Source organism: Barbus barbus (assembly GCF_936440315.1).
Source record: "Barbus barbus genome assembly, chromosome: 13".
Classification (NCBI taxonomy): domain Eukaryota; kingdom Metazoa; phylum Chordata; class Actinopteri; order Cypriniformes; family Cyprinidae; genus Barbus; species Barbus barbus.
In genome coordinates, this window is record NC_136741.1 from 1732506 (window position 1) to 1753490 (window position 20985).

At 37.8% G+C, this 20985-nt stretch overlaps 1 protein-coding gene across 1 annotated transcript in view; it reads right to left on the reverse strand.

Moving 5' to 3' along the window:
• Nucleotides 1-20985, reverse strand: part of LOC306879143 (plexin-A1-like) — a 126327-nt gene that overhangs the window by 78060 nt on the left and 27282 nt on the right. Inside the window, exons 2-3 of the mRNA XM_079431886.1 lie at nt 18021-19383; nt 13099-13281 (exon numbers count right to left, since the gene is read on the reverse strand). Of these exons, the coding sequence (XP_079288012.1) occupies nt 13099-13281; nt 18021-19196 (1359 nt within the window). The 5' untranslated portion in view covers nt 19197-19383. The remainder of the gene's footprint in view (nt 1-13098; nt 13282-18020; nt 19384-20985) is intronic.

Consider the following 20985-nt stretch of genomic DNA (forward strand, 5'->3'; position numbering starts at 1 on the left):
CACAGAAAAGAAAGACAAAGACTTTCAGGTTTGGAACAACATGAGAGTGCGTAAATAATGACATATTTTATTTTTAATTACACACACTTATAAATAATCTGTTTTCAACAAAAGAGAAACTTTAAGGGCAAGACCAAAAATATTAGCATCGTAATTTTACAGATGTACTGTAAAATAAAAGTATTAGAATTATTGCTGTTGTTGTAATAATTTTTAAATCAATCTTTAATAATTTTTTTTTTTTTTCTTATGCATGTTTTTATTGAATTAATTTCTTATCAGTGTGGATAAGATCCCCCCTGGGGGTACTTTAGTTGATGAAATGCTAGAAATGAAGCCCTGAAAATTAAATATTACAATAAAAAAAAAATTGAAAGACTTACTAAAAAAATACTGAATATTTTATCTGTTCACCTACATGTCATGTGGCCATTAACCGACATCAGAGAACTACAAACGTGTGAGTGAGTTGATTAATAATTGAACTATACTAAAAATATATCACAGAAGGTTCAGCTGACCAAAAGGTTTGGGAATCCCTGCATTAAAACATTAAAGTACAACACAAATAACCCCACGTTCACTTCAGTGTGTGTGTGTGTTTTTGAGCATGTGCAGCTTGACAGCAGATGGTTGTATGTATAACCCCCCCCCCATCTCACACACCCACACTACATCAGAGCAAATGACCTGTCTCACTTCACTATACAGAGACAATACAGACACACATCTTCATTTGCGTGCCGTGAAATGTCTGTTAGCATGTTTTAGCAGTTCACCGTTCCCTACATTCCTCCTCGTTGCTCCTCTGGGAGAGAAACGCTCAGAAAGCACTGGAGGACCGGGTCTCTCTCCTCGGGGGTCTCTCAACCCTGTTTGCTTTATGAACAACAGAAAGGCCTGTTTTCCGCCGTCTCTCAGTAGTTTAGTCTGCTGGTGAACCCTGATCGATGTTTCCTGCTCTCCTGAGAGACATATGAGGCATCAGGAAAGCATTGCTCCCGACGGGCAGACAGATAAAAATAAAGGAAGGAAAAAACACTTGCAGGAGGCAAATTTGGGATGCAGTTACTGTCTGTAGACTCAGTATAACCTCAACCAAACATTAGTATTTATTGAAAATAAAACTGATAACAGAACATGGCTTAGTATGTTTATCAAATAGCAAAGGCTGTGATTTTGTTCATTAAAAACAGAAAAAAAGCTTTGTGTGTTTCAGAGTGAAGCGCAGCACTGTTTATTTAGCTTAATATGTGTTTATTTAGTAACTATAAAAATATATTTATAATATTTTTTTTCATTATAGAAATATATTTATTTAGTAATTATAATCACAATACAATAATATTTAATATTTATTATTATTATCATCAATAATAAAATAATAATATTTTAAAGTCATATTGATATATAAAATCACAAACATTTTGGCCAAATTGTGTAACCCTATAAACAAACACAGCAAAGCTGAATTTTGTCAAATGTGTCCACAAGCAACTAAAAACACTAGCTGTTTTCATTCAGCTTCATTTACATATTTATTCATCTCTACATGTGGCCACGTCACTCAGAGCACGACTTGATTTTATCCATCAGGAATTGATTGGAAGGTGAAGTGTGTCTCTGCACATTATTCTTCAGTACAAATAAAGCAAAAATGTGAATTAAAAAAGCAAATAGGGTCAGTTTTGATTCCATATTGACATTCAGCAGGATGAGGTCATGTGACAGTTATTAGACATGATTATCATCACATTCACTGTGCTGTAGTGTGCTTCATGTTCACTGTAATAATCACACACGTGTTCTCCGCCGCTCAGGGGTTTGACCTCGCCTGATGGAGGGCCACAAACTATTACAAGCCTTTTCTGCTAAGAGCAGAGCAATTGAAAATCCATTCATTCCACACACACACACACACACACACACACACAGCCTCCATCTGCAGTTATTGGCCCACTAAACAGCACAATACACACACGCTATAAGAGCAACACACATACACAGACAGAGTAATTATGACAAAAGTCAAGAGTGTGTTTGAGGGACTCATCTTAAGCACAAACACACACACACACACACACACACACACACACACACACAGTCATTGTGTGAACAAGAGCTTGTGAAATTTCCTCATAATGTCTTTTTTTCCTCAGGATTTGGAACGACACGAGTGAAAGTAAATTATTTTGATTGGACTAAACCGGTGTTATTTTAGTAGTCTACTATATACTATTGTAGTATTTATTAACACTTTGAATTAGCTTTTAGCATTAATAGTTTTCATTTCAATTTTAGTTTACATTTTAGTAATTATTTTAAGTGGTTTTGTCATTTTACTTGTTTTTTTATTTCCATGTAGCTTTCATTTCAGTTTTAGTTTTTGTAATTTTAGTATTTAATTTTTTTTTTCTTTTGTAATTTTGTTTAATTATATCAGATTTAAACATGTTTTTTTATAGCTTTAGGTAAAGTTTTGGTAACCAACTATAATAATAAATATGGATGATGAGCAATAATAATAATAATAATTGCTGTTATTGTTTTATAGTTGTATTGACATATAAATCACAAACCTTTGGGCAAATTGTGGAGCCCTACAAGTAAATAACAAATCTGCTGCTTAAAAAAATAAATAAAATAATTTCTATCGGAAAAAACAATTCGATTTTCTTTCTTTTTTTGCCAAATCATGTAAAAAGGAAAAAAAAAAGGGAAAGGGAATTGGTGTGTGGCCAAGTGCTCAATACATTAAATACTAATTTAATAATGAAAAAGATTCAATATTTACACCATCAAATTGCATTTGTGGTTCATACAAAATTGCTTTTCTAATTAGCTTTTATTTTTCCAGTTTCAATTCTATTTTATAATTTTATTTTCATTCCATTTATCAACCATGATTTTTTTAAACATAGTAGTTTTAAGTTAAAATTTGGTTACCGATAACTACACTGGACTATCTTTAGTCGGGAGAAGTTTTCTCAGAGGTGGTCAGGTACACAGTTTCAATCAAATCCAGATAAAAAACATCCATGATTTTCCTCACATCACTGCTCTTCTCCATTCCTCTGAGAAACACAATCCCACCCGGATAACAATGACTGTGATTGCAGCACTGTATTTTCTCCTCAACACTGAATTTGTTTACACCTTTATCGAATACTGTAACTAAAGCTACATTTCTCAACATGTACATGCACACTTTTCTTTTGACAAAACTTCTGTTAGTCGTAGCACACATCCCTATGTTTCACACTCCTCTTTTTCTATTTTTTCCCTCCTCAAACAGGGGCGAGATGAATAATCAAGCCCAAACGACACACACACACACACACACACTCAGAGTAAATCCTCTTATATCCCTGACTGAACTGGTTCTCGGGTGGCCTTGACCGCTGCGCTCCATCAGATGGCTCTTTTGGCCCTGATGAATGGCTCTGTTGGGCTGCCAGCGCAAACGCAGCTCTCTAATCAAACTATGGATTTAACATTCAGTCGGTGGCAGCGAACGGCTCTTCCTGAACACTCAGAGCACAGCCATCCAGAATCACGCCAGAAAAATGAGCCCTGTGCACAATGTTTGAACACACTGAGCGCTTTTACAGTCCTTCACGTGATGTACTGCGCTCTCAAACACAGAGAGACACTCAGTCACTCTCGTCAATGGACTGCATGAGAGCGCTTCATCTGAACGAGCAACTCAACATCCTCCACGCTTTACAGAACTCATCATTCTGACGCTAAAACATCACTTCATCAGCCGCGTTTGAAGCTGTTGGAGCACATCAGCTGAGTTCAAATATTAATGCACATCCAGACAATATAGAGACTTGAACTAATACCGCATGGCAACAAAATAACAGCAATACACAAAAACCCTAGCAACCACATAGCAACATGCTAAAAAAAACAAATACAGCTTAACTGCACAGAAACAAACTAACAACCGTCCACAATACCTTAGCAACCACATAGCAACACACCAAAAACACTTACACACCTTAGGAATGGCACAGCAACAAACTAGCCATTAAATGTGTGTTTTTTGGTGTCATTTGTACCTCTAAGAGTTGAATGATTGTGTAGTAACGCACATCCTCTTTAATATCTGACTTCCACAGAAATCATTCGGAGTTATAACGACTCGTGACTGTGGTTCCGGTTTCAGATGCATAAATAGATTGTGAGGTGGTGGAGCTCAGTAACACACACACTCATGCATTAATATTTAATGAAGGTTAATCCTGAAACATAAACCTCTCACTGGGCGAGACACATTCATTATGATTACAGTCAGTGAGGTGAGCGTTCCAGGGCTGCAGGTACAGCACGGTTTATACCACAAGTTCACCATCACATGCACTTCACAAAACAGCTCATGTTCGGCTCTCAGTTTAACAAGCGTTTGCGTTCAGACAGAACCGAGTGTGACTGCAGTGCTATCAGCCCCACGAGACACACACACAGAGTAAAAAACAAAGCCAACGAGGGTCTAAAAGCAGGACATGCTTTGCTGCTGCGGCATTTTCCCACTAAACCCCAATTTCCACATACACATATACACACACACACACACACACACACACACACAGCTAATTAACTAGCTGGTAAAGCTGCAGTCGCTGCACTTCTGTAGCCTCACACACTTCACCAGCTTCATTCTGACACTATTACAATAACACAGAGAAACACCTTGACACACACGCACACACACACAGATTAAAATGTCAGAACAGCTGGCAAAATCTTTACATGCAGTGTGTGTTATTAAACTGAGGCGAGTGTGTTTCTCTGTGTGTGTGTGTGTGTGTGTGTGTGACGTGATTTCGTTTCACCTGAAGCGACTGAACACAACTGAAGAATCCCTTGAGTTACCATAGAAACACAATGATGTGGAATGTGAAAACACACACTCACACACACGCACACACACACACACACACACACACACGCACACAGAGAAAGGCTTGTTTAGGATGGACAGATGTGTAGAACTGTATCCTACTAGACAAAACACGAGCATATGAGATGTTTCCCATCTAAACATCACAGATGGACCTTTGGCTCGAAGCATTATGACATGCATTTCATTACTATTCACCAGATAGATACAATTGAATATATATGTGGATATGACATACCTGAAATTATTTCATTATTTTCCTTGCAGAAAGCACAGAGACTCAAACCATGAGCGAATCAGTTTCATGCATGTGCATCAGGTTCACAAAGATTGCATGGGAAATTGTGATTATTCAGAAATATTTAACTGCTGAAACTAACTAGGATGAAGAATGAAGAATTACAGAGAGCTGTGTAAGAATATTATTAATTAATACATTTATTATAATTTATAAACAAATGAATTATAAAAATATAAAAAAGAATCATTTTAAAATTTAATTTAAATCTAAGGACTTTAAAAAAAGAACAAAATATTTGATTTGTTTACCTGTGTCATGTGATCTTTAATCAACATCAGAGAACCGTGAATATGAGAATGTGTTAATAAATTACTGAAAAATTAAAATCCCAGTGGGAACTAATGCTGCCTTCACGTGCTATCAGAATTATCGTAAATTGGACGTGAACGGCCTCTCAAGTCGTATTTACTACTGGGAAATTCAGAAATAATTTTGATACTAGAGTTTCCGAGTCGGGTGGGTCATAAACTTTAAACATGGAGGAGGAGACAACCATTGCTGCGGTCAATGCTGTTCTCACAACAACTACATCCCTTTGTCTTGTCACTAAAGTAGTGTATTTATAGGCTAGATGTGAACGATCATTCGAAGCATATTGTATGTTTTATAAGCAGTGAAATAAGCATGTATTTGACCAAAATTCCAGAATTGTCAGCAGACTGCATGTATAGTGAATGTTTATATGATTGTCAACCAATGGGATGCTACATTTTATTCTTTCTGACATTAAAGCACTTGAATACGACAAGTTCGTAATCACGACTTCATTAGTGGGAAATAGGACATTTCCGATTGCACGTGAAGGCAGCATTAAACTCAAAGAAGACTGACAAAATCTTTTGGGAATCCCTTATTTTGTGCATGAAATAATGTGACATGATCCAATGCAAAAAAAAAAAAAAAGACAGAAAAATAGTGCAATAAAACAAATGTAGGACACTACTTGTGTCTGTGTCTAAAACATAAATTATAACGAGGATGAACAAAATTTACATAAATTATGTCATTGATGAATAAACCACAATAAGAGCAGGAACATGAATTAAGAAAGTTAATAAAGTCAATTTTGATTTTATACTGGCTTTACACACATCCAAAACTATCACTGAATAAACCTTAATTTAAATAACATGTCTCACTGCTGAAGATCATGTGACCTTCTCAGATAGAAAGTCACACAAACTAATATTATTGTTAGATTTCTCACACCTACAGCACAAAAAAACACCTCAAGCATCACCGAAGCATCACTCTCTCCTTCTGTGTCTGTGTGTGTGTGTGTGTGTGTGTGTGTGTGTGTGTGTGTGTGTGTGTGTGTGTGTGTGTGTGTGTGTAAAAGCTCTCAGAGGCTGCCCGTCCGAGCAGCATGTCATGAATATTTCAGCTCATCTGAAAAGATGACAAGTTTTCTCTCTCCATAGCTCGGCCGTCCTGTCCGGTCTCACTCTCTGAACACAGACAGAAAAACTGAATATATTTAAAGGTCAAAGAGGAAAGCGTGTGTGTGGTTAGCCTGACTCTCATCCTATTTGATTCCAAGCCTGAAACAACACAACACAACACACTTACACACACACAAACACTCACAGACAGACAGATGTGTCTTTGTGATTGTCCTCGTGTCTAAGCGTGTGTGTGTGAGGTGATGAACACTGCGCTCTTTGTGAGACGGTCTCGAGGCATTTGTGTGTATGTTTAGGACATGACCGTGGGAACATTCAAACAGGAGCATCCAGTGGCATATGATCACCATGTGACAGTTGCACACACACACACACACACACACACACAGACGGTCGTCTACAGTTGCGGTCACACTACACACGACACACTGACTTTAAAAAGCTCGAGCATGTAAAGCGGCAGATGACAAAACTGCAGCACATGCTTATAATAAACAGAATACTATCGTGCACTGATGTGGATGCATATTTATTTATTTTTAAAGTTGCAGTTCTTAGTATGAACGAGCCTTTAGACTGAATTCAGATATAACAACTGCATGACAGGCAGCGTTGAGTGTCTATGAAGTTATTTTGCATGCTCAAAACTCACACTAAATCACTTTTCACTATGACAAAGTATGTCCCTGATGATGTTGTTAAAAACAGACTAACTAATAACTAACTGATATTTATAATAAGTGTTCACAGTTCACACCACAGTCAAAAAACTATTTCAACCATGGTTGCTAATAAAGCTGTATTGTATTGTAATGTTACAAATGAACAGTGTTGTTGTTGTTAACTAAAAATATCAAATATTAAAAATGGAAATATTAAAAAATTGTTCTTAATTGAAATAAAGCTGAAAGAAATTTAATATTAGAATAAAAAACTTGAGAAAATAAGCAAGTTGCACTGAAGTACTAAAAATAACAAACTAAATAGAAATAAAAAATTTAAATTACAAAAGTACTTAAACGACAAATAAAAATGAAAACTGAAAATAAAAAATAAAAGCCAATTCAAAAAAATATTTATTTTTTATTTTATTTTTTTATAAATGATACTAAAATAACACTTCCAGATCTAAAGCATTTATCCTGGATCAACAACACAACACCAAACAGTCAAAAGACAGCTTAAAATAGTCCTGATAACAATAAGAGTCAGGTGAAAGAAGCACAGTGTGTGTGTGTGTGTGTGTGTGTGTGTGTGTGTGTGTGTGTGTGTGAGTCAATCAGTCATCTGAACGTCAGCATGAACACCATCAGTACTGGAGGAAAGACGCTGCTGTGAATGAAAAGAAACTGAGCATTAACGGAGATGATCTTCTCATTCATTCTTCTGCACGAGATCCTCTTAAAGCTCCTCTAGTTCATGGAGACTGTAATTGAATTTACATCCTACATCATGAAACATAATCGGCTGAGCACAATGAACCTGACAGCTGTCAGAGATCCAATACTGCAGTAATTGTACTTCATTACTACACTTAAGTATTATTTTGGGGAACTTGCACTTATGATACTCGATCAATATTGAAACGGAATACTCAGTCATTTATTGCTAAGAGGGATAAAAAAAAAAAAAAAAAAAAAACATACTTTCTCTTCAGAATTAGATATTCAAAGAACAAAGTGCTTCTATCACAGGTCATCATGGTTTATATCTTTCCACTTTTCCAATATTATTCAGCTAAAAAGCCTGTCAAATCATATTGACATTTGAACTGTTCTGACACCATTTGAAACATCAATAACAGAGTGAAAGCAAATGTTGCTTAAATGTTACATAAACCTGTATTTGGTTTGTCTCTCTTCTGCTCACTAAGCCTGCATTTATTTGATCACAAATATAGTAAAAATTGTGAAATATTACAAATTAAAATAGCTGTTTTCTATATAAAATGTAATTGATTTCTGTGATCAAAGCTGAATTTTCAGAATTACTCCAGTCTTCGGTGTCACATAATCCTTCAGAAATCATTTTAATATGTTGATTTGCTGCTCAAGAATAATTTCTGATTATTATCAATGTTGAAAACAGTTGTGCTGCACAATATAGAACAGCATTTATTAGAAACAATGTTTTTTTTTTCATATTACGTCTTTACTTTTGATCCATTTAATGCATCCTTGATGAATGGATGCATTAAAAGTGTTAATTTCGTTAAACGAAAAAAAGAAAGAAAGACATACTGACTCCAAACATTTGAATGGCAGTGTATAACACCAAATTAAAACAACCTTTCAACATGCATCATCCACAAAACCCTGCAAAACAACAGATGAACAGATGCTGATTGTCATAACATACACAGTGCCATCTGTAATAATCCATCACAGTCTAATCTACCCTGATGAATCAGAGTAATAATCAATAATCATTTAAAGGGAACAGACCAGAGTGAGTCGGTGTGTTCATGTGTGTGTGTGTGTGTGTGTGTGTGTGTTCTCAGAACGATCTCACGCTGAGACACTAATTACAGACGTGTAGAGCTCAGCACAACACACGCAAGACCCAGCAGCGCTGCTATGTGCACACGCGTGTGTAATTAACCTCCGCCGCTCCATTCACTGCCAACACTTTGAACTGCATGTAAGACGAGCAATAATACAGCATTCCTCTGTGTGTGCGTGCGCTTTGATCCAAACCCGTAACTACAACCCAGTGTATTCCCAGAATGCATCATTCACCCATCTTTTATTATAATTGTCGGTTTTTACCATTTTATTAAGTCAAGTGTCACTATTACTAGTACCCAGTCATTTCTTTTTGATGAATTTTACATTTACATTGATGCATTTGCAGGATGCTTTTATCCAGTTCATGCATTCCCCGGGAATTGAACCCATGACAAACTTGACTTAAATATTAAGTTTTAATGTACTTGGCTAATGTATTATGATTCACAATGATCACAAAGTATTCACAATGTATCATGCATCTTACAATCTACAATTTACAGTGTTTCTGCTGATTAAGGAAGCATACAAGAATACTTCAAATGGTTGCCAAAAGCCTCATGTTATAACATATTTGTGTGAAAGTGTGGCGTGCTCAAGCAAAACAGACACTATTTTTGTAATCAGCACCTCAAAATTTGTAAGAAACAAGTGATGGATTTTGTTCAACAAACATGATGCTGGGTGGTGAATTATAAAACCCCATTAATAACAGTGATTTAAACTGTGTACAAGCATGCAACCACTAGCAGTGACCATCACTGACAACATTAGAAAGAGTGAGAGAGAGTGCGAGAGAGAGAGAGAGTGAGATCAAGTGTCTTTTTAAACGGTCATCTGTTGAGGTCATGGAGGTCAAGAGGTCAGTGGGTCAGTAGATCAATCCTGTGCTTATGGGAAGTTTAACTTCTAAAAACAGCAAAGCTCAAATCAACCCTCAGGATTAGCGTCTGATGATTTGACACTCAATTCAGGGTGTGTGGTAAAAGAGGACAAACAAACACCTGCTATTGACACTCAAGACCAGAAAAGCTCAACGAAGGAATCCGCTCACAGATGCAGCATTAGTTTGTATGGAGCCATAATTAACAACATTATTGCACAGAGAGAGCAGGGCTGACCGACTTTACTGTGACTTCGGACCGCAGTGTGTGTGTGTGTGTGTGTGAGTGTGTGTGTGTGTGTGTGTGTGTGTGTGTGTTCAGCCCAGTTGGCTCATCCATCTGTTGTTGATTTGACCAGACTGAATCGTCTTGCGCGGTAAACCCAGACAGGAAGAGCTCAAGACGGGTTCCTCGTGCCCAGACGTGCCCTCTGCTGTGACACTCCAGATCAGCGGGACTAATCCAGCTTCAGCATCGCCAGACATCGCCAACAACTACCAGCTAAAACACTCCTAACCAGGCATGACACAAAGCAGCTTTAGACGTCAAGTAACTTGTTAGATTTCACTAAAGGTGAAAAAGTGATCACGATTAATTTGACAAACGTTTGTTTAATATTCAGTCGTGTGGAGCTAGAGTCTGTGCATAAAGAATCTCCCAAAAATTAATATGGAAGAAATTGTATTTAATATCTTGTCGCTTTACGATATTATGCCAGTTATGTTATGAACTAGTGCCTGTTGACTCGTTGGTACTAACTAAACTCCTATTTCAAAAGATCCAGAAAAAAACAGTACACTGATATATTGCAAGAGATGCAACAAAATTGAAGTGCTTTCTGAAGGCAATTTATTTGAAAGCAAGCAGCAATAAAAGTAGCAGTCGACCGATATAGGTGTTTTGATGGCCGATATAAAGGCGATATATCCCATCACACTATTTAATTTAAAGATTAGCAGTTGTGCAACTAAATGTCTTTTACATAATATTTACTAAGATAAAAATAAATTTTAAAATGAATCAAACTGAAGACAAAAATACTTTGAACTTGATAAAATAAAATAAAAAAAAATAACATTTATATTTCTAATTTCTTCTATTCTAACTTATAACTTCTTGATTCAAAACACAAGTCCTGCTTACAACACGTGTTGTCCAAACAGAAATTATTGGGCAAATTAAAATTCCAAATATCGGCCGATATATCAGCCGTCCACTTATTTTTAATGTACGAGCAGATACTGACATCTGTATCTTGAATGTGTGATGCTTCCAGTTATTTTAGCTGTACAAAAATAATATTATTACAAATACCAGTTTACAATATAAAGCAGCCTGTTATGCTCGATATTGCAAACTGGCATTTGTTATAACATTATTTTAGTTTATTACTGTAATCATAAGCACTCTTGATTGTATTGCAAATAGTTTTATGGTTTACTGCATTTTGTTATTTTTCTAGTTATTCAGCAATGAATGAATCTGAAGTCATTCACACATTCAGTAAATAGCTTACTTCTGCATTGAAAATTAAGATGCATAAAGGAACATGAAAACATGCAAATTACACATCAACTATAGTGGCTGCCGCCTAAACCACTTTCACACCAACCGATTAAACCAAACTCTGATTCTGAACTGATTTAGCTTTACACTAAAAGCTTAAATGTGAAAAGGGTCTTTGTGTAACTAAAGTAGAGGACAATGCTGTGGGAGAAGAGCACTTCTGTGACTGACTGTCATACATAACATTAAGCTGCTGGATATTTCATTCACATCTTCAGTCCGTCTCTCAGGCATGGACAGAGTCTGTCCTCCATTTCACATCTCAGTGAATCCATCAGGTGATGCTCCACTGAGTCCTTCCACTCCTGCGAGCCTCCAACACACACACACAGAACATGGTGAAAGCACCTCATTCTAAGCTCATCATACACACACCCACCTGATGCATGCTGCACATTTCACACCTCAAAACTGCAAAAACGAGCCACGATGCCAAACTACCACTTGAATACTTGAGCCAATGCACAGTGTTCCTCTAGCAAAACACTTCAGAAATATCTCAAGCTCCAATTGTTTTTCAAAAAAATCTTACAAAATGACAACAACACAAGTATGAGTGATTCAATTAATGGTGAATGCTTTATTATCGTCAATGCCGATAATCACAAAACACCAAATATCGGCCAATATTACCAATTATACCGGCCGATATTACCAATTTTACTGGTCGATATTACCGATATTTCAGTTTACAGCTATACAGGAACATGAAAACACGATGTTGGAGGTCTGAAAACCACTTTCCACAGTGAAACTATGCAATGTCTATGTCATAATGAAAACTATAAACAATGAAAATCTCAATCTTCTCCAAATGTCTGCTGTAGACACCCGGCCTAGACCATTTAATATGTACTTACAGTCCCAAGCACAACAACTGAACCTAATCAGCATTTAACACTGGATAATGACATGCTTTAGTTTTAAAGGCAACATTAAAATAGCATTTGCCATTGTTAACTTTAACCAACATTTCAAGTCTAAGTGATTTCAGATGAAAAGCAGTTTCAGAAGCAGGGCAATTTGATAAATCTTTCAGAATGTAAGCAGGAACATGCATTAAGAAACTAAACAGGATCGGTTTTGATTTCATGTTCTCTTTAACAGTTTTGTCAGTTTAACTAGTTGGTTGATGGTTTCTATTAATTCTGAAGTGGTGGAGCAAATTCATTTTTATGAAAAAAGAAAAAAAAAAAAATCAATAAATCAGTCACATGTGAAGAAACTAAACATAATTGGTTTTGATTGAATGTTTCCTTTAACAGATTTGTCAGTTTAACTAATTGCCTGCTGGTTTCCACTTCTCAAAGCCCAACAATTCTCCATCAGCACAGCAACTATAAACAAATGTACAACACACAATACCAAGACTGGATCATAAACCTCTACAAAATACCATTTTCTTGCTTTCTGCAATGTGTTAAAGTCATTCAAACAAAGAGGTTCTCTAAAATAAAACCCCAGAAGATACCAATAATGCACACAGAGTATCAAAAGACCATAAGATGTGAAACTCTGCAACTCTTACCTTCTTCATTCGGCCGGTACGTGTTCCTGCGAAAACCACCGTGTTTCCACGATAATCATAGGCAGCTACCGAAGTCATTCCGTCATCTTTGTCTATGAAGAGCGGAATGCCCTCGATAGTGCTGGTGCCCCCTAGAGGCTGGTTAAAATCCTGCCCGCAGAAATGATCGTCGATCTGAAGAGGCTGAAACAGACAAACGGAGGGAGGGAGGGTTAGAAAAAGGGACTCCACTTAAAGGTCAGTGGCTGGGTAAGACAGACTGTCAGGGCGGGTTTTCCTATAAAACGGTGGAAGTCATACAAACACACACACAGCGGCAAGAACAAATGGACAAAATGGAAACGCAAGGTCACTGTATTGCAGGAAAACCTGGAAAGGGGACATGAGGACAAACATTTGAGAGTGGGAAGAGGCTAACAGACAAATACTTATACAACCAATTTACTATTCTTTTAATTTCCCAAATGACTGCCATTTTTGAGTATCTGTTAGTTATGGGATATTTACACCAACATCCAAAAGTCTGAAGTCGGTAAGATTTGTTTTTTTTTATGTTCTTGAAAGAAGTCTCTTCTGCTTACCAAAGAGTTTAGTTGATTAAAAAAAAGACACTGAAAAGATGTTCAGCATGTTTTCTGCAAAAATGTCCGACGTGTTTATGTTTTACATGGCGTGAGGATGTGAAAAAGCTACGCTAAATCCAATCTGACCGGTCAGACTGAATCGGATTTCCAGAAATGCAATTTGAATAGGATTCCAAACCACATAAGAATGTAGCTCGAAACGGATTTGCCCAAATCGGATTTCATGTAGTCATCTAAATATGATCGGATTTCTATCGGATTTGCACAAAAATCGGATTTGGACTGACAGTTTGAACGAGGCTTCTATTCCTAAATTACAATGATTTGTCTGTTTCATCCCTCAACCTCTGACGCGTGCGATCAATGTTGTGATCACTTGGTTCGTCCGTGCAGTGTACGATCACACCAGTGTGAGATGAATTTCATATTAAGTTGAAATTGCTCAACTTGCTTGATAAGTTAAAGAAATGTAAAAACAAGTTGCCATAACTTACTGATCATATCACTTTTATGGCTTCTACGGAAGCATTTCTTTACATGACCTGACAGCTCATTCTAAATAATTATCGATATACACAGATACTGAAGGACTGTTTACTTCCAGAATCCTGTTCTGTTCTATTGCCGGTGTACAGGAAGTTCCTCGCTGATGGAATCCGTGCCCACAGAACTCCAATGAAAGAACAAAACGTCAATGTCGTCCATTCACAAAATTCCACTCATTATTCACCACCACATATTTTGAAAGACATTTGAACAAACATTGCTTATAGTTAAAAAAAGAAAAAAGTTTAAAAGGGCAAAATATTTTTGGCTAAATTGCCACACTTCACAGCTGTACCTTTGGAAAAGAAAACTCCTGAAGTGAGCTAAATCTGACAAAACCTCCCTCTGGTCACAATCTTAAAAGGTAAAAATGATTTAAACTAAATGTTGTGAAATTTTCTTTTAGGGTTAGAGTTTAGGTTAGGTTTTACTTTATATAAACAACAGTCTGTGGTTTTTGCTCAGAAGGCTAAGTAAACGTGTGTACGTGTATGTGTGTGTGTGTGTGCGTGCGTGTGTGTGCGTGCGTGTGTGTCCTCTAAAGCCGCCCAGGCACACATCAATAACCTTTCTTTCTCTGTGTCTTTCTCTCTTCACCTCCCCTTTTCTCTTTGTTTTTCTTTCTGCCTTAATCCATCCAGAAGAGTCTCTAGCTCACGGCAGGAAGAAAGGAAAGAGAAGAAAAGGAGGAAGGAGTCAGACGGGCATCAATTCACTTAGCAAACTCTCTTTTTCTCCTCTGAGCTACAAACCTGATGTCAAGCAGTCAGACACACACACACACACACACTGAAAGCTCGACTAGGGGATTTATCGCTTTGAAAACATCAAAAGTAATTTAATTCAACATCTTTATGCCATCATGAGCTCAGCTTATTTAAATATCAGCCTAGTGTAGTCAGACTTTTAAACTATTAGCATAAAGGAAATCACTGTGAACGGCTGTACAGAAAACATGGCAAAATGTTTTACTTGATACATTTTTTCACTAAGCGTGATGCAATGCATTATATAATTGCCTTCTTTGTAAAGATATATAGTACTATTCAAAAGTTAGGAGTCCATTTTTAATGTGTTTGAATGAAGTCTCTTCTGCTCACTAAGCATGGATTTATTTGATTAAAAAAAATATATTAACAACTGTAATATTATGAAATATTATTAAAATTTTAAATAAATGTTTTCTATGTGAATATCTCATAAAATGTAATTGATTGCTGTGATCAAATCTGAATTTTCAGCATCTTTACTCCAGTCTTCAAACTATTGAATCGTAGTGTATGTGATAATCTGGCCCAAAGCAGGCCTCTCAGAAGGCAGTATAAAGGTCATGAGCGGCTATTATGCTTTTTTGCATTTAGCATCAGAGCTCTAGTCCCACTGCTATTTCTCACTCGATTGATGGCTGATTTGATGCAGTATTCTCTCAATCCTCATGGGTCACACAGACAAGATGAGCATTACATTCACTCAAAAGTGTGTGTGCTAAAGTAATTACATTCTCTCACACACACGAACACACATTCACACTTTACTAGTGAGGTGAAAACTAATGCAGGACTAAACAGGTTGCAGAGGGACATATCAATACACACACACACACATAACACCACAACAATAGACACGTGTGTGTGTGTGTGTGTGTGTGTGTGAGAGATGTTTTCAGACTGCTGATTATGTGTCTGCCCAGGACAGAGGCGAAACCAAACACACTACATTCCAGAGGGAGAGCGAGACTGAGAGAGACATGTGACTGTATAAACTATGTTTAGATTTCAAGCATTAATCGAGTCATATTAAACATGCTGCCTGATCTGATTGGCATTTGAGCAGCACCAGATTTTCAGCATTCTGTTCTGATGAGATTTAAACGGCTCATTTCTGTCCCTGTGAGTAGGAACACATTACAGGTGCGGCGCTTCTGTCAGACATACAGCATTAAAGAGGTTAATTAGCGGTGTGCTTAATCTCTGACGTCAAGAAGCATGCCAACAACAACAACCACCAAATTTATCAAGGATAATCAAAAGGAATAGTTCATCCAAAACCCAGAAAGTATAACCATTTACAAACCATTATGTCACTGAAAACTCTTTTGACATCCATCTTCAGGTCAATAAATGACAATTTAAATTTTTTTGTGAATTATTCCTTTAATGTCCATTATGAAAGCCAAACAATGCGTCAATATGTTTGTGTTGTGGTTTTAATAACATTAAGCCCATTTGAATCTGATAAAGATTTTAATAAAATGAAAAGGTCATTTGTTTGAAAATAATATTTTTAACCCTGATTTACATTTTCCACCATATGCCAAAGATAAGCAGATACTTTAATTTCTATTTAGATGGCAAAAATAAGAAACTTTAACAGTTTTTCAAAACTAGCATAACCTCTGAACAAAAAAATATCACAAGTCTTTTGGAAACTAAAATATACATTTTTAGTGTCGTATGAAAGGCTTCAAAAAACTAGCATAGCACCCCTATATGCATCCTGGATCCAGATTGATGCACTTCATGAAACCTGAGCATTTGGACTCACAGGGTGAAACTCGCTCACCATTCAACCGCTCAACATTGAAGAAGTTTTGTTGAGTTGTTTTTATACAACAATTTAAGAACTGTTACAGCTACAATTATTTGTGAAATAAGCCTCCATTTAAAAGCAGCACTGTAACTGCCACCAAGTCATTGACTAGTTAGTCGGACGACTAATCAACCATCTATAAAATCTTATTTAATTGTTTCACACTGTAGAATTGTAGGACTGAAATTTGAGCTCAGTTGTGCAAAGGCCAGAGATAACCAGGATTAAAAATGGCAATAAGCAAGGACTTAAAAAGACACTAAGCACAATGCGAGGAACCCATTATTATATACTTGAACTTTTTGAAACAAAATACTGAAGAGCTTTTTGACAATTTCTAGTATGGAATATTTAGATATCACACATTCAGCCACTCCGATCTCTGTTTTGCTTCACAAAAATGCCTTTCATTCTCTATTATTCCACCTGCTTGGAGCTCTACTGATAGACTTTGAATATAAAGAAAGAGCAAAGATCAAACCAATTTGGAATGAGTCAGAAAAATAAAAATGAGGATCTTTATCTTTGAGTGCTTGGTTAAAGGAAAGCCATTCTTTGCCACTGAAAGCTCCAAGAAAGACAGAGCGAGTGAGACGAACAGAGACGAATGAGGAGAGAGAGATTAAGAGCGAGCGAACGAGAGGACGAAAAGCAAGCCCTGGTCCCAGCGGACTCTGATGGCAGAGAAGATGGGATCAAGCCTTGCTAAATGAATTAGATAGCATGAGCGAGAGAGCAACTCATAAAATTTACTCAACTCCCCTAATGATGTTCCTGTCTGACTGAATAATGGAAGCACTTGGGAGAAAGACAGCGAAAGAGAATGGACGCAAAAGGAAACGGGAGGTGGGTGACAGGAAGAGTGCTTGTGATATTTATATTCTACAACAATTTAATGATGTTAGACTATTAGACACTAGGTAATATTCTAGGTTTTTAGGTTCTCACCAATGAGTAGACTCTAGTCATCTAGGAGGACTTTACTAGGCCACTCCCTGTTTAATGTTCCCAGCCTCACAACCCTAGTCTGATCTACAACTTCTCCACTTATATCTAATCACAATCACCCTTTGCACCAAGATAATGGAAGTTGAACTCTGGCAGGGGACATTACTGAAGCACACCCATTCATCCAACCCAACAAATCAATCGCCGTAGCCATGCAGTGTTTCTTAATGGCTTTCTATCAGAGAGTGGACTTACCGAGTTGATGCATGGTAGCTCCTTGTTGAGTAGCCAGGGCAAAGACAGCCTGCCCTCTCCTCTATAGCACGACTGAATCCTTTCCTTGATCTTCTCCTTTATTTTCGTCAGTGTGAACAGGCAGAGTGCCGACTCTTTTGGGGGTTTGGCCCGGTTCTTTTGGCCTTGGGAGAAGACCGTAAACAATATGTCCTCCTGCTCGGACACTCCCAAAGAGTTAGCAAGTTGTCTTCCGGGTTTGGCCAAGTAGGCGTCCTGGATTAGTCGATACTCTACGCCATCTTTGGTGCATCCGATTGGGAACTCAACGTAGGAGTAGAACCTGGGATCATCGATACAGAGTCGAACGATCTTAGAGGTGAAGAACTGTTCCCCACTGGCATCAGGAGAAGTTAGTTGGGTATCCAGCTGCAAGGTCAAGTAGTAGACAAACTGTTCACTGCTAAAGCTGTATTTGTAGTAGATGTCGAATGCCGGGAATTTGGACAGCGTATCCGAGGGGATCTTCAGCTGGGAGGACACAAACTCGTCCTGGTGGACAAAGCTGAACATGTCAGCATCCTCCTCATTGGCCATCAACTTACGGCTCGAAAGAGTTGGGAAGTACTCTGATTTACCATCGATGGGAGTTCCAATGAAAAGCTTGCTGATATGACCCTCAGAGATGATGATCCCAGACATGGTTCCCGACTCGACTACGCTGGAGAGGTAGTGTTCCTTACGGTGGTGTGGCTCGCCAAGCTTGAAAAGGTCATCCAGGCGCAGAAACTGACAGATGCCTTGCGAGATGCTTCCACAAGCAATGAGTCGGTTTTGGGCATAGTCTATTAGCAGCAGCTTGTTCACATTACTGTTTGGGGCAAGGTCATGGGGGCATAACTGTACACTTGGAGGTGGATAGCATTTCTCGTTGTCCACTATAGGACCCGTCATATGACTCCTCAACTTGGTCAAGTTGCTGGAGAGCTTGTAGATCCAGTTTACCGCGCCAACGTACACATCCCCTGTCTTGTTATGGATGGCTAAATGCGTTAGACCCCAGTCAGAAGGCGAGAAGGACCTAAATGGCTCTGGGAATCCTTCAGAAAGTTGAGGGGATATGCAGACAGTCAGAAGCCCAAGGAGCACCACAGTCCTTGGGCTAATAAAGCATCGCGGCCCCTGCTGAGGCCACATATCTGCACTGGTCCTCGCAAGTGAAGGATATGGTGGGTCCACGCTACGTCTTCAGTTGGGGACTTTTAAACAAACTCAACAAATAAGGATGGGAGGCAGCACAGGCTTTATTGATTCAATGCTTCCTTGCCTTCTCACACAACAGTCACCCACTTCAACATCCACCTCAATTCCTCGTCCAGGGCTCCTGCAGGGCAAACAAAACACATTATGAGTGCAAAAGGAAAACATCCGATTCATTATGCATCATTTCTCAAAGTCAAACAGTGAGGAAAGAGAGTCAAGACAATGTCTTTCATTTTGTCACAAATCATTTAGAATCGCGTGGTCAAATGAGGTGAACCGTGTCAACTTTTAATTACTGAGACTGATAGCTCTGGGGGTGAAGATGGATTGGAGACGCACTGTATACAAACTCTTCACTATGCAACACCGCAGCTGTAGAATTGGACTTGCTTCAATACGGGCATAAGACATCCATCATCACAAAGAATCTGACAGCAGCTTTGTGTAGATGAAGTATGCGAGTACATAACAGTGCACCTTTAAAAGGGCCTGAAAACAAGCAAATCTAAAGTAAGTCTTTGAGGTCTGGAATGCTTGAAGTTGTTCCGAACTTTACAAGGGCAAGAAAATTATATTGAGTTGTTTCATGTCAACTTGAAATGATTTATACATCTTGTCCTTTTCTAATTCACAGCTCTGAGAACACAGATTGCAGTATAAAACCAGAAAGAATTCCACATCAATGCATTGTGATGATTCATTTTTATCTGTACACCATGGTTATATGATCCACTATTCTGCTGGGAAGTAGTGACAGACCAGTAAGCTGTGCTAAAAATATGCAATACACCGATTATTAGTAGTACATGGGCCATAAGTTTAGACCAGTAGCATCTGGGACATAAATTTAGGTTGAAAGGCCACAGCCCTAATCCAAGACACCAGCTAATCAAGGTCTTCAGTTACTAGAAAATTACAGCTAGGTGAGTTTGATCAGGGTCAGTGCTAACAGATTAGCGAACCCTGGTTTGGATATTGCCATTTAAAAAGTCAACAGATCCACAAACCCAAGGACTGCTATCACACTTAATAAAGGTCTGGTCACTCAAAATGGCATACATGAAACTTAACCCAATGTTGTTCCAGAGGAACTATACCTGTAGTTATTTTAGATAAAAGCACCTGATATAAAAATTACTACTGACATAATTGTTAGATAAACATTTTGTGATTCTGCTGATGATGGAAAATAAATCCAAACAAACAAATCTGAATTCACCTTCACCATTTCCACTGGGAACAAAATGGGAGACGGAACTACAAAAACCAGAAAATCTCAGCGACAGAAGAGAGCCGGAGGCAAGCGAAAACTGTGAAAGATAAAGGAAATAAAAAGGGGAGATAGAGCAGAGGGAAAATAGGAAGAATGTTTTCCTTTCTCTCTCCTTTTCTTTGCCCATTTCTTATCTCCATTGCTTTTTTCCTGTTCGGGTGATTGAGGGCCTTCTTATCTGTCCATCATTCCCCAAGGACGGGATGATGGGAAGTGGCGTCATTCCACAGAGCTCCAGAAACTTGCGCCAAAATGGACCGGAAAAGCCGAAAGTATTCCTATCTCTATCAGCAGACGACCAACCAACTAAAACGATTCCATTTAAGAGATGAGCTGCTATTGTACTGTATATGTACTTTATATAGAAATTGTGAATTATTCTGTTAATATATATATGTATGTTATGCCATAGTAGTACTGTGGTATTCTTTGATGTACTACAAAAGTACA